The sequence below is a fragment of the Cyprinus carpio genome, chromosome B3 (assembly GCF_018340385.1).
Source record: "Cyprinus carpio isolate SPL01 chromosome B3, ASM1834038v1, whole genome shotgun sequence".
NCBI lineage: Eukaryota > Metazoa > Chordata > Actinopteri > Cypriniformes > Cyprinidae > Cyprinus > Cyprinus carpio.
In genome coordinates, this window is record NC_056599.1 from 22,655,205 (window position 1) to 22,669,935 (window position 14,731).

At 37.4% G+C, this 14,731-nt stretch overlaps 2 protein-coding genes across 3 annotated transcripts; one reads left to right on the forward strand and one right to left on the reverse strand.

Moving 5' to 3' along the window:
- Window positions 1-1,046: 1,046 nt before the first annotated feature.
- LOC109111835 (DDB1- and CUL4-associated factor 7) lies at window positions 1,047-4,772 on the reverse strand. 2 transcript variants are annotated; one of them, XM_019124825.2, is made up of 7 exons: window positions 4,266-4,772; window positions 3,824-3,982; window positions 3,223-3,334; window positions 2,477-2,595; window positions 2,175-2,384; window positions 1,962-2,079; window positions 1,047-1,570 (listed from the first exon to the last, which is right to left on the reverse strand). In XM_019124825.2, the coding sequence occupies exons 1-7, from the start codon at window positions 4,401-4,403 to the stop codon at window positions 1,398-1,400; spliced, it is 1,029 nt and encodes a 342-aa protein (XP_018980370.1). In that variant the 5' UTR covers window positions 4,404-4,772; the 3' UTR covers window positions 1,047-1,397. The 2 variants fall into 2 exon arrangements, with proteins under 2 accessions (XP_018980370.1, XP_018980369.1); XM_019124824.2 differs by having other exon boundaries at window positions 1,047-1,573.
- A 902-nt stretch (window positions 4,773-5,674) lies between these two features.
- LOC109111840 (PAT complex subunit CCDC47-like) lies at window positions 5,675-13,364 on the forward strand. The gene is made up of 13 exons (XM_042720292.1): window positions 5,675-5,830; window positions 7,930-8,222; window positions 8,302-8,394; window positions 8,472-8,646; window positions 8,727-8,848; window positions 8,935-9,000; window positions 9,087-9,188; window positions 10,117-10,227; window positions 10,614-10,699; window positions 10,814-10,872; window positions 10,972-11,081; window positions 11,164-11,331; window positions 12,428-13,364. Exons 2-13 carry the CDS (start codon window positions 7,938-7,940, stop codon window positions 12,506-12,508), a joined length of 1,458 nt encoding a protein of 485 aa, XP_042576226.1. The 5' UTR covers window positions 5,675-5,830; window positions 7,930-7,937; the 3' UTR covers window positions 12,509-13,364.
- Window positions 13,365-14,731: the final 1,367 nt, after the last annotated feature.

Sequence of the window (14,731 nt, forward strand, 5' to 3'; positions counted from 1 at the left end):
CAAGCTAATAATTATTTTATTGTTATAAGCAGTGTTATTTTAGTATTTTTATATACCATTTCAGTGATAGCGTCTCTGGTTATAAATGATAATTAGCTAATATTAAAATCTGTAGTATAAAAATGGCTATTCATTTAGAAATTTGCTAAATTTTACATTTAACAGTGTTCTTAAACAAACTTAGTAAAGAGCATTATTAGATGATTTCATCAGAACACAGAAATAAAGGAAATGAGCGTGCTGAATTAAATATCCAATATCTAACCAATAAAATAATCTCTAATATCAGCCAATAACCAGTTTTGCCTGGAGACATTATACACCCATAAAAATGAGTTGACTGGCTTTTACACACAAAAAAACAATATTAAATAAAAAGAGTTTATTAATAGAAAATAATAATAGAAAAGCATCATGGCTGGACACACACATAACTACTTACATTTAAACACTCCATCTAAGAGTGTGAGGTGAGGATGAGGATCCCACACAGCCTCGCAAATTCACTTTTGATTCGACCGAAAAGTGTGGCGTTACTACTACATCATATTTGTGTAACAACAGAACAGTTTCATGGACCGACCAAATGACTCGCAATGCAAAGTTATTCTGGAAAAGTGACACTTTTGTCCTACCTTGTATATAATATTTATACATGTATACAGTACACATTTCACTTCGAGCACAAGCATGCTGAAAGGGGACTAACTTTTTTTAATGAAAAATAACATGGGGAAAATATAACAGTAATGAATCTTTAAATGAAAAAGACATTGCCCACTCAAACATTACCACTATGTGAGTCGTGAGCGTGTTTTGAGGAACAATTATGAAGTGACGTCAAGCATTTTATCTCCATACTATCTGGTATTTAACCATATCCAGGGATACAAAAAAAAAAGGCACCTTCCTGAAATGAAAAAACAGAATCTGAAGTTCAGAGGACCTTTAAAATTGTATTAATCTTTGAAGTATGTAATTACATCTAAATAAAATGGTAGTTTTGTATTGTCCATGTTGGCAATCTTTCTGATCCTAGTTCCAAAAAAGTTTTTTTTACCGGTTAAACAGAATAAACATGTATCTTTTCCTACACAAATGGCCATAAAATCATAGTAATTACAGTCGAGTTTAAGATCCCATTATGAGGACTCTGGGACACCGGCAAGTAGGAAAACAGACAAATATAATATATTGTGCAGAAACACAGATAATCATTCACACGGCGTCATTCTCCCAGACAAAAGTTGCACACACATTGTTCAGACTGTTGTTCCCTTAGGCCTGTTCATACAGTTTCCTGCTTGAAACACCCAGACCTCAGGAACTTTAGAAAACAAGTCTCTGCTCCATGAAAGACTCTCTTCCAGCAATGCTGCCCGCTGGAAGCCTCGGCTCTACACCCGCAGGATCTCCAGACAGTTGTTGTAGCAAATGGCAATCCAGTCGGGCTGAGTGGAGGCCCACTGCACGTTATTGATCTCTCCCTCGGCCGTGTAAGCCAGGATGGGGTCCTCGATGGCCCGCGGCATCTGCTGGATGTCCCAGATCAGAGCCTGGTGATCGTCCGCTACAGTGGGATTTAAAAGAAAAGGGGGCCAAGTAAAGGAGACTTGTATGAAACGGCACTGTCACTGCTGCTATAGTCTAACACTGACCAAACCAAAACAGACCTCACACAACTGGTCCAGTGAAGAATTCAAAACTATTGCATGTGTAAACCATTTAATGCATGTATACGTGTAAGTTAATGTTTGATTTGAATAATATATTAGTAAATGCTCAAATGAATATGTGACCCTGGAGCACAAAACCAGTCATGAGTAGCACGGGTATAGCCAATAGCCAATAATACATTGTATGGGTCAAAATTACTGATTTTTCTTTTATGCCAAAAATCATTAAGATATATACCACACACACATTTGTTGTGTGTGTGTGTAACCGGGCTGGTTTCTTACCTGCTGTACATATGTGACAGGAGGAGTGGGGCGCCCATGCGATGCCGTTCACACAGGCACGATGATTATTGAGACGAGCCACAGGTGTGCACGGCACACGCACGTCCAGAATCACCACCTGACAAAAAGACAACATTGGATAGTAAAAATGAGGGATATGAGAAAACATGGAGACAAATATCTTAATAGAGTAAGAGGGACTCAAAGAGAGACCTCCATGCCATCCATGGCCATAGTGGCCAAGTAGTTGGGGTCCTGTTTGTTCCAGCAGAGGCGCAGCAGCGGGTGATGTTGAGGGTCCTCGTAGATGATGGTGCTGTGCTCCAGGTGTCGCAGATCAAACATGCGCACGGATCCGTCTGCTCCCACAGACGCAAACATATCACGACCTCCACCCGCACGGCTGAATGCGATGTCATACACCTGAAAGCCAATGAAAAACACTTTTATACAGAGAACGCTACGAACTAAACAATTCTGAAGAATCTGAAGCACTAGGGGGAGTTTTTCCTCACCTCCTTGTCGTGAGCAATTAGCTGTGTTTTGACGTGGCCTGACACCAGGTTGACCCTTCCTAGGACCTGTCCTGTCTCTAAACCCCAGATCGTACAGGTGGTATCAATACTAGAAGTGCCTAAAAACACAAAACACACACATGAAACCCTGACCATCTTCTGAGTGGCAGACATACAAATGTGTAAAACATACATCTTTCTCCTAAACAAGTGCTATTTTAGCAATATTCTTATATACTACTTTTATTTTAAATCAGCTTCTATTTTTATATTATCTGTTTTAATTTAATGTTTTTCTTTTTATTGAACAGTTTTAGTCATTTTAGCATTTCAACTTAAACTTACCAGTTAGTTGTCAAGACAACTTTCCTAAGTTGTTTTTTTTATTTATTTAAATTAACAAAAAATGTTTCTAATAGTTTTTAGTTAACAAACACTACCAACACTGCCAAAAAAACTCCCAGAAGACTGAAGCCCATTTATTTGCCAAAATGCAAAATGTGACGTTTAAAATTTTTTTTAAGTGCAAAGATTTCTTTATTTAATATTTTTTATTTAAACTGTATATACATTACGCATTTATTAAATATATGTTTTTAAAGTACACTTTGTATTTTTTAATTAAAAATGTATGTTTTCTATATTTATTTTTGCTTTATTTCAATCAACACAAATAATTTTAAATAGCTTACAGTTACAGTAATAGTCAACGGTCACAACAATGCCACACAACTGAGGGCTCTCACCCAGAAGATTGGGATCCACCTCATTCCAGTCAAAAGATGTCAGAGGTGCACAGAAATCAGAGTTCTTGTTATTATTCAGGAGACACTCCAGACGGGTCTCTGTGTCATTCACCTGACAACAAGACACATACAGTTCACTAGCTTCCATTATATACACCGAGTTTGCATGTTTCAACAGTTCTGTCACAGTATTAAAGCTAGAAAGTCTCTGATCATTTCAAGTTACATCCAAATTAACTTTCTTAACACACATTCCTGATCTTATTTTGAACTACTGTTAAATGCACATTTATTTAAAATATAAAGACATTGCACCATGAAATCAATTATGGATGGATTCAATCAAGCCAGATCTAGAAAAAGAAAAAAAAAAGCCATGAAAACGTCTAGCTATTTAGCTATTGGTTAAAATATGACATCAATGGAAAAGAAAAAGCACATCAGAGGAACAGCATATTAAGCATTTAATGAAGGTATTACATTTGAATAAAACTGATACATTTAGATTTTTTTGGAATGCACCAATGAGTGTTCACAGCAAGACCGAAGACATGCATTAATAATGAAATAAGCATGAATGTGTAGCAGAAAGTGTGCATACCCTCCAAATGCGCAGATAGTCTCCGCTGGTGGCCAGCAGGTCTGGATAGACGCCCTTGGTGTCGGGGATCCACATGATCTTGGTGGTTGGGTACGGATGGTCGAAGGTGTTCCTGCATACAAACTCTGAGCTCTCCTCCTCAAGACCCACCAGCTGGACCTGAACACCACAAAACAAGCAGCTGATCATAACGATGAGGGGTTCTGACAGCTGTCAAACTTTTATCCACAAGCAAGATACAAACAAGTCATCAAGCATCACGCTATTCATCTGAGAGTGTTCTCAAACTCTTCTATCACTGCACACTATTAAACCCGTTCATCTACATCTAACATGTTACGATGCATTTCAAGCACACTTCTCTGTATGACAGCGACACAAAGCAAAGCAGAGACCTAACACACAGCGATCAGTGCTGTCTTGGTGTCACACAGCTGTTCACCTTGTTGTTATATTCCTCGACGAAGCTGCCGAGCGCCAGGCGAAAGCGCTTGTCGGGTCTGACGCTCCAGTTCATGGCATAGACGGTCCATGGCGCCTCATATTTGTAGATCTCTTTTCGTTTACCGTGCAACGACATGATTCAATCCCTCGATCGGATCGGTGAGAATCAGTTAGAATTGGGTCGTTAACAACACCTAGATTTGTAGCGATGGCTGAAAAGGGCTCTTTCAGCGAGAAAGGTGGTCTTGTGTTTGTGCAGCGCGAGACAAAGACACTGTCATAACAATCCCCTCCGCGACGGCCGCGAAGACGACGAGCTGCGCTCTGCGACGACACAAAACCTGCTTAGTGGAGCGCACAGATCACCATCTAATACTCAAGACTGTGTGCAGCTAAAGGCCCATGTTTTTGCTCAGTCCCAACGGTTTTAATCCTAACTTTAGAAAGCCCTAAATAGGCCCGACCGCTCAACGGCGCATTTGGTCTGAGGATGTGCGTGTTTCAAAATAAAAGTCCTCGGTAGAAAATGCGGAGGCTATTTATAGATTTATGTTGCTACTTGATCATTTTACTCCACATCATGTTGGGCAGAGTTTCATAATTTTATTAATAATAAAATTTAATATTTTTTTAGCAACTCCATTTAGCTTTGAAAAGCAACAAACTGGACATTAGATATTAACTGTGTCTCAAGAGATAGAAAAAAAAATAATAGTAAATAATATAGCATAGTAGCATAGTAAATAATATATATATATATATATATATATATATATATATATATATATATATATATATATATATATATATATATATATATATATATATATATATATATATAAACATGAGCCACAACAGAACAAGATCTAAAACCCTGAGGACCTAAGATAAATAACAGATTTCAGAACTAATTTTAAGAAAATATAAAAGAAGGGTCAATAACAAACATCGATGCACGAGATGCAATTAATTAATTAATTAATTAATTAATTCTATTTCATGTGCCGAGCCCTTAGAAACGTAATATTTGTATTTACACTGGCTTCAGAGAGTATCAACATTTGTACAGTTTTCAGTAATGAATATTGTTTCTGTTTGACCTGAATTAACCTTGCTTTTTCGCGAAAACGTCAAAATATCTAATACTGTAATGTATTAAAAACATAATATTATAACAAATGATTAATAATTACATTATAATTTAAATACAATGAATAGTATCGATAATTATATTACAAATAAATAATTGTATGCACTTTAAACTTTATTATTTACATATAAAATATATTTTATTGTATTATTTATACAATTAGCTAACTACAATATCTATATATGCCTCTCATGCATACTTAAGGTGATAACACTAGGCTACTTCAGCTGCAGTTTAATAACAAAGGGTTAATAATTTGTCAGCGCACCGTGAACGCCCCGATCTTTTCTTATCCTGTTGTCAGGGTTCGCACAGCATTGTGGGTAGAGTAACGTTAGATCAGATGACCCTCGCCTCTCCTGTGAGGGGTACAGCTGCTGTCATACACTGAAGGGAAACGCCGATATTTACAGGTACGTCTGCGTGATTTTGACGTTATCCCTGACTTCTCGCATTACACCTGTGAGTGAGACAGTGACTGGCGCAGGAACGTCGCGTGCGGTTTCTAAGGTGGCTCGTGTAGTTAGCGAGCTAGCAGGCTAGCATCAGGGTGAGTGTACCAGGACTCATGGGGGATGGGGTAGACTAAACTGGATAGCTTTCCTCAGTCAGATCTTCTTCAGGTTTGTTTGGTTTGCCTGACATGACACACATGCGTCAGATCTGTGTGATATGTTTTATAGCAGTAGAGCAATAAAGGGTTAGCTCAGCGAAGCACTGGCGCGGGCACGACGAGTTTTTCCGAGATTACAGGTTAAACTGGGTTATAATTTAACAACAGGCACGTCTCTCTGACTCCACGGTTTGCTTATAACTGTTATCTGACACTACCTGCTGCATGTAATGAGTGTGTAAGTGTGAGCCATCTGCTTCACTCATCACTGTCAGGATTGGCGCACATTAGATTAGGTTCTTAATATACTGTTATTGTACTGTATTCTACATTGAATATGAAGGAGTGACCGGAAATGAACAAGGGAAGCCCTCTAATTCAAAATCTGGGGCCCAAAAAGACCTTATATGTGTCTTTTTTTTAAGTTTGTAACGTCTTATATTTTTTCCTTTATTAGTAGTATTTTGTGTTTTAGGCCTAAATGTAAGATATGTGTCAAATATGACTTCATTTTATAGATATGGGTGTAACTGATCAACTATATTGATCACTATGACATGTGCCGTCAAATGTGTTATGTAATGTAATAAATTTGGCATCTGAGGGAAAAGATACCCATTAATAAAAAAGATTTCTGATTTATCCCCTTATTTAGAACTGATTTCATTGTTTTTGGATTTTTGTTTCGTTCAGAGGATGAGCATGAAAAGAGGAATCAAAAATAAAATTAAACAATAAAAAGATAAATATGCCTATATTAAGTGAGTTATCTCATACTTAAATTGTCCATAAAGTCCACATGAAAAAAAAACAAATCAGCTTAGTGTATGGCCAACCAGACCGTGCCATGTAAAGAAGTTCAGCCGATTAGAAGACCCTCGTTTCAGTGAACATCTGAAGGGCTTAGGCTCTCATGATAAGACTCTGAAAAGATTGACCGCCCTCCTCCTCTTTTTATCTTTCTCCTGTTGCTATTACACTGTTGAAACTGAACCACTGCAAGTGTCTTTACTACACTTCTTATCATGCGTTTGTACACACTGATGGATAAACCGTAACTATTGTCTGGTAATCATGCCACACATACAGTACTGATAGACATGAAGTTAAAAATAACCACAATGACTTCCTTAAGGTATGTCAGAAAATGCTTTCATTGACTTTAAAAGTGTTTCTTTAAAATCTAGCCTAAATAGATATGACAGGGAAGAGTGTTTTTACTTCACACGTTTGCAGTCTAAACATTAGTTTTCTTGGTATTATATGAGAATACCAAACAGTTAAGTCTCATAGGGCTGCTTATTTAATCATTAGTCATGCTGTTGTCAAATATTTACTCCGTGTTGTTCGTTTACACCATCAACATTGACGTTAGTCTGTAGACCAACAAATAAGCCTGGATATGCACTACTGTTCAAATATTTGAGATCAGTACGAGAAAAAAAAAAAAAGTTTATTCAGCTAGGACTTTTGTAATGTTGCGAAGAATTTCTATTTAAATGTTTTTCTCATCCTGCAAAAAATGTATTACATTTTCCACAAATATGTGAAGCAGCACAACTGTTTTCAACATTGATAATAATAAGAAATCATCATATATTAGAATGATTTCTGAAGGATCATGTGACACTGAAGACTGGAGTAATGATGCTGAAAATCCAGCTTTGTCACCACAGGAATAAATTACATTTTAAAATATATTAAAATAGAGAATAGTTTAATAATGATATTTCACAATATTACATTTTGTACTGTATTTTGAATTCAAATAAATCCAGTCTCGGTGAGAATGAGACTTCTTTCAAAAACACAAACATTTTTGAGCGCTAGTATGATTAATCAAACTCTTTGTTGTCTATTTAAAAACAAGTTGATTTGTCTTTGTCATTGTTTGTGCAGGTTGAGTCATGAGGCACCTGGTCTTCCTCCTCCCAGCCCTGCTGCTGCTGCTGGCCCTGCCGGACACTAGGGGGCGCTACAACGATGACTTTGATGACGGCGAGGACATCGCCGAGTTTGATGACAATGACTTCGCTGAGTTTGAGGATGTCAGCGAGGACCCAGCAGTCGATGTGGAGAAAGAGCCGCCCCCTCGAGCAGCCCCCTCATCTACACCCATAGAGGACGACGAAGATGAGGCCACAGTGGAGAACGAAGACAGCCAGGATGAGTTTGAAGATGCTGATGCACAGGTAAAAATGGGAAAGCACTCCTATTTGCGTTTTCCTGCAAGTCAGAGTAAATCTTAATTTGATCTGATCAATGTTACAGGATCAAGACATGTACAGCAAGTATGACAACGAGGAGTTTGAGGGCTATGAGAAGACCAACTCTCCATTCAAAGACACTCTTATATACAGAGAGGTACAAATTCAATCAAAAATGCAGTTTACAGGCACTTTATTGGCTTCCTTAGATGACTGTTTGTATGTGCGTAACAGGTCCCAGCACACCTGCAGAACAGCTGGGAGAGTTATTACATGGAGATCCTGATGGTCACGGGTCTTCTTGCCTATATTATGAACTACATAATTGGCAAAAACAAGAACAGCAGGCTTGCCCAGGCCTGGTTTAATTCCCACAGAGAACTTCTCGAGAGCAACTTTGCCCTCGTGGGTAGGTGTACCTCTCTCTCCACTTTGCTGTTTTCTCTGACCCTGTTTTCGTCTGACTCTCAAACGTGTCTGTACTTATAGGGGATGATGGTACCAGTAAGGAGGGCACCAGTACGGGGAAACTGAACCAGGAGAATGAGCACATCTACAACCTGTGGTGCTCAGGACGTGTCTGCTGTGAGGGCATGTTGATTCAGCTTAAGGTAGCGTGTTTATGTGAATAAGAGACAGAAGGATGTTTGATAGATATCTGTGCGTTCACCATGATGTCGTTTTTGTTCAATTGCAGTTTTTGAAAAGACAGGACCTGCTGAATGTGTTGGCCAGGATGATGAGACCAGTCTGTGATCAAGTGGTATGCGCACACACAAACTCTGATGTATTAGCATAGATTGATCACAAGTAGTGTGTCAAAAGGATGTTCCTCTTCCTTATCCACAGCAAGTTAAAGTGACTCTGAATGATGAGGACATGGACACGTTTGTGTTTGCTGTGGGGAGTCGGAAGGCCATGGCACGCCTGCAGAAAGAGCTGCAGGACCTGGTTAGTCATGAATGATTTGCATATTTGATATAAAATACTATATTATTTACACTGCTGTTCATATGTTTGGGGTCAGTAAGATTTGTTTTAGTGTATATGGATCAGGTAGAAGTCACACAAAAAGCATTTACAATGTTGCAGTGATTTCTATTTTAAATAAATGCTTGAACTCCGAAAGATCACGGTTTACACAAAAATGACAAAAAAGTTTTCAAACTGCTTTTCAAAACTGATAATAGCAAGAAATGTTTCTTGAGCAGCAAATCAGCATATTAGAATATTTGCTAGGATCGAGTAAAGGCTGCTGAAAATTCAGCTTTGCCATCACAGAAATAAATGACATTTTAAAATATGTAAAAATAATTCACCCTCGACGAGCAAAATACACTTGTCAAATAAAACAACCTCTACTAAGAAAAATACACTTCTTTTAATTAAAAAGTTCTTTTAAGATTATTTTTTTTTTGTTAATTAAAATTTTAATAAATTCTGAATCCTTTACATGTTTGTGTGTTTGTTTGTTTTTTAATAAAATAGCAAACATTTGTCTTTACACATTGTCATATGAACAACCGGTGAATAATACTAATTTCATTTTTTGGCAAACAATAAATACACACACATCACTTCTTTCTTTGAGTCAGGCTTGACTGAAAGTAAAGGCTAGTGGTTAGTGAGTCAGTGATGTTGATGCACTAACTGCTAAATTAGACATCTATTAGAACATGTAATAGTGTAAAGTCATAAGAAAAGAAAGGTTTTTTTGTGCAGTTCATTACACATACAATTTGTTTGTTTGCAAATTGAACCTCTCTTGCTGTATGTTCTTGTGTGCAGGCAATAGAAATATCTCAGGTTTTGTTTTTTTGTAGTTTTAATGTAATCAGGAACTGGTCTGTGCTAACTTTGTTTCTTGTTCTCTTCACAGAGTGAGTTCTGTGGTGATAAGCCCAAATCAGGGGCAAAATATGGCATCCCTGAATCTCTGGCCATTTTATCAGAGATGGGAGAGGTCACGGATGGAGTGATGGACAACAAGGTAAGAACAGAACGTCACAGTCTCCAGATCATTATTGGGTTTATGATGAAACTCATTTTGGAACTAAAACTATTAAAAACGTTTTTTGTTAATTTAAGTAAAACTTAAATTAAAAAATTTGACTTGGCAGCTAACTGAAATAAATGTTTAAGCTGAAGTTCTAAAATTACTAAAACTGAAATAGAAAATAGTAGAAATATTAAAAAAAAAAAAAAAAAATGGCGATAACGTAACTAAAACGTATTGTAGAATTAAATAATAAAAAAATATATATATAAAAATAAAAGCTAATTCCAAATATAAATAAATATTATAATAGTATATAAATAATTTAAAAATTGCACTGTTCGAAATTGTTTTAAAGTAATTTTTTTTTCTGTTTTCAGATGGTACATTACCTCACCACTCATGCTGACAAGATTGAGTCCATCCATTTTTCGGACCAATTTTCTGGTCCAAAAGTTATGCAAGAGTAAGTTTTTTTTTTTTTTTTTTTTTTTTTCTTTTCAGATGTAGTTTTTAGTCAACTATGCTGGAGGAGCTTATACTGGTTAATAAATGTTAATGGTTTCTCAACTTTTTTTAGGGAGGGTCAGCCCTTAAAGCTGCCTGAGACCAAGAAAACACTGCTGTTTACATTTAATGGTGAGAGAAATTCATAATCAACAAATGGCAGTTCTCTGTACTTGCATGGCACTGAAACATTCATCATTCGTCAGTGTAATAATATGTTGCACTTTACAGTGCCTGGGATGGGTAACACATCTCCCAAAGATATGGACAGTCTGCTGCCTCTGATGAACATGGTGATCTACAGCATCGACAAGCTCAAGAAGCTTCGCCTCAACAGAGAGGTGAGTGCTCACACACAATGTGAAGGACTGCGTGTTGATCTAGTAACAGAAGATTAATTGGCTGCTTCATATGGCTGTTCAGGGGAAGCAGAAAGCAGACCGAAACCGTGCTCGCGTGGAGGAGAACTTCCTGAAGCATACTCACGCTCAGCGACAGGAGGCTGCTCAGACGCGCCGTGAAGAGAAGAAGAGAGCGGAGAAGGAGAGGATCATGAACGAGGAGGATCCTGATAGACAGCGCCGCTTAGAGGTGTGTGTTTGTATTAGGGGTGGGATGGTTCGCCAAAAAAAATCGAACCGTATGGTTCTTCACACACGGTTCAAGTTAAATCTGACAACACATCTGTACTCGGCTATGGTTTCTTATGAATAACATGTAAAAGAAAAACAGGGTTTGGCTAATGCATGTTTCTGTTGATGGATGCGCATTCTGGCTTGCCAGTACATTACAACAACAGCGATGAGAAAGAAAAAAAAAAAAACCTGTGGACAAACCATTCACTCTTGTTCAGTGCGAATGCTGTGTGCTGGAATATGAGCAGTCATTTATTCTGTCATCACCCGGGTGCTGATAGCGCGTGCACAGGTGAGACCTGAACAGCACACGTTCATATCTGTGTTAAAACTAAACTTATTTAAGCTTTGCCAGTTTAAACATTTAAGAGCCAGAGGATGCGAGCTCGCGCGTGCAGTGAGAACATTTGTGCATGCACTCATCCGAAGCACGCAAACCCGCGTCTCAGAACACACGCAAATATTAAGCTCTCTCTGAAGTATTGTGTTTGAATTGACAAATTCACACAAAAATGATGTCAAAATGTCCATCTTGGTAAGTATCCTAAAGCAGATATAGCCTGCTGAACGTACTGTATCAGTGCATTCTCTTAAAGTGACAGTCTTAATATTAATCAAACAGCAAAAACAAAGAAATCACTCACCGCTCTTGATTGAATAGCTTTTGTAACTTTACTAAAGATAAACATACAAATAATAAATTCAAATATACAATTCAATACTATATTCAATTTCTGTACCTAAAAACTAATGCTAGACCTACCTAAAAAAACCCTGAAAAATCTGTTTATTTTATTTGTATCTTTACTCTTTGTATTTATTTGTGCTGTTGCTTGTAGTTAGATAGAATATTCTTTTTTTTCTTTATTTTTATTTGAAAGTATATTTTTTCCATAAACACAGCACATACCGAACCATACCGAAACCGTGACTATAAAACCGTGAAAAAAGTTAAACCGTTCCACCCCTAGTTTGTACTGTATAACTAAAAATCGGATCTTTTCTCTTATTGTGCCATCGATACATGATTTTCTCCTTGCTCTTTCGTTCAGGAAGCCGCCCAGCGTCGCGAGCAGAAGAAGATGGAGAAGAAGCAGATGAAAATGAAGCAGATCAAAGTGAAAGCCATGTGAGACACACACGTTCATAGTCATCAGAGAAAGAATCTACTACTTCCACACCTGCTAATGTACACTCTTCTACATGAATGTGAACGCCATTCGATTGGCTGCTATTGCGCCCATATAAACGCTCTGTCCAATCAGGAGAAAGCAGCTGGTTAAGGAGTAAATCTGATCTTTTAAAGCCAACTGTATTTGGAGATGTCTGAACTGTTTGAACATGTTTTACTGTAGCAATCATTTCAAGCATGAGTTGTCTGCCTAATTGCGAGACTATTGCTTTTTGTGGGCTTTACCATATTAATCTGGACTTTTTCGGCCTCTTCAAAGTAACTTGCCACTCCAGCCAACCTTTTCCAATTCAGTTGTCTCCTGGAGTTCAGTATGGACCCTCCAAAGCTTTGTGTAGAGGACCTATGCTTTCATTTCTACTCCCAAGAGATTTAACTTCACCTCCTTAAAGTTTCAGCTGTGCTTCTTTTAAAAGGGATATCCGGGAGTGTTTTTAAAAGGAACTGGGTGGGTAAGAAAGCTACCTTTTTTGTACTACAGTGCTTCCTTAACCCTATTTCTAAGAGTTCATGATTGCAAGCGTTTATAGATGAGTAATAGGCACATTGTCATTGTCTTTCAAACTTTCTTTTTTTATGAGCAAAGGCCCACTATGAATTGTCACTGTCAAGGCAGCACAAACTCTAACCACGTATTTAACAGAGGTGAAATTAAAATTTATCGTTAAGTCAATAGTCGATCAGAGCATCCATGAGCTTGTATCATGTTTATGAGTGAACATTGACTGTAACCCCTTTTTTTCTGTAACATTTGTTAATGAGACGCTTAACTGAATAAAACATTAACTGAAAACATCGTTCTTTGATTTCAGCTGGTTATTAAATCTTTTCTTTTCAGAAGTGTAAATGCAGTGTAATATGCTGTGCTTCCTATAAAGCTACTTTTAATAGCATTTTGATATTTTCTTTTAGAAAATTGATTTCCACAAATATATTAAGAGACCAGATTATATTTGTACATATTTAAATTTACTAATTCGTTAGTTTATTTTTGTTTCATTTGTTGCACTGATGTACCAATTAAAATTGCTAAGAGCTAGTAAAGGCACAAAGTGTTTAAAAATGGTGAAAAATGGTTATTAGTTACAGGTTATGAAAATACAAATTTTCTATTTGCATACTTTTAACTTAAATGTATGCAGTTTTCCTGTGTTATGAAAGAAGATCAGGGTGTCACAAACTCTGATGTAGCCAGTCAGCCTTACTTACTGAAAAGTAGATAAACACACAGACACAAATCAGAAACAGAAAGCATATTGCTAATACAATCACTCAATCCATCAAAAAGTAAAACAAATAGCGCTCTGTTTGGTTTTGTCAGGTCTTGACATCTGACTGCTCTTACTCAATCCAGCAGGGTGTAAAATAAGCAGCACACCCACAGAAAGATGAAACTCGCAGGCACTGACACACAAAAAGAATAGTCAATGGATGAAAGTACATATGTTTGATACTCAAAACAACCATGACTATACCCATGGCGACAGTGTACATCCAAACTAATGTACAGAATATATGTGCTTGTATTTGCTTTGTGGTTCACAAATTCTACAGGACGAGCCACAGCAACATACAAGTCTACAGTCATGCCAGTGAAGAAAAGAGATCCTCCAATCAAACTGCAGCTGTGGAAGGCTGTAATTCATTCCTGACTTCACTGCACTCAATCCAGCCACTCGAATATGCTTAGCAGAACTCGGATCTAATATAAATAAAATATAAAGAATGCCAGAAGAACAAATAAAGAAAGAGGTTTCCGGGGCTTGAAGGTGTCCCACATTGTCTCAGAAATAGGTCCATAACCACAAAGAGGGTTATTGGAAGATTGACAACAAGCATTAGGATATCAAGGATCGGGCTGCAAAGCTGATTGTGGGATGAAATGTTGGAGCAATTCCCATCTTTGCTCTCGGAAGATGAGGTGTTTGTCATCTCCATTCAACATCCACATGGGAGCAGGAACGTCTGGTGTTCCTTAATGGAGGGGGAAGATTTTTATAGTATAGATTGATGGGTCTGTCATCCATTATCTGTGATATATTTGACCAAATGACCATTTGCAAAACCAGCTTATTTCCCACTTTTTTTTGCCTCAGAACATAAACCTGTTTCAGACAAAACCATTTCATGTAAAGGGACAAACCTACAAGCTCTGTTTACATAC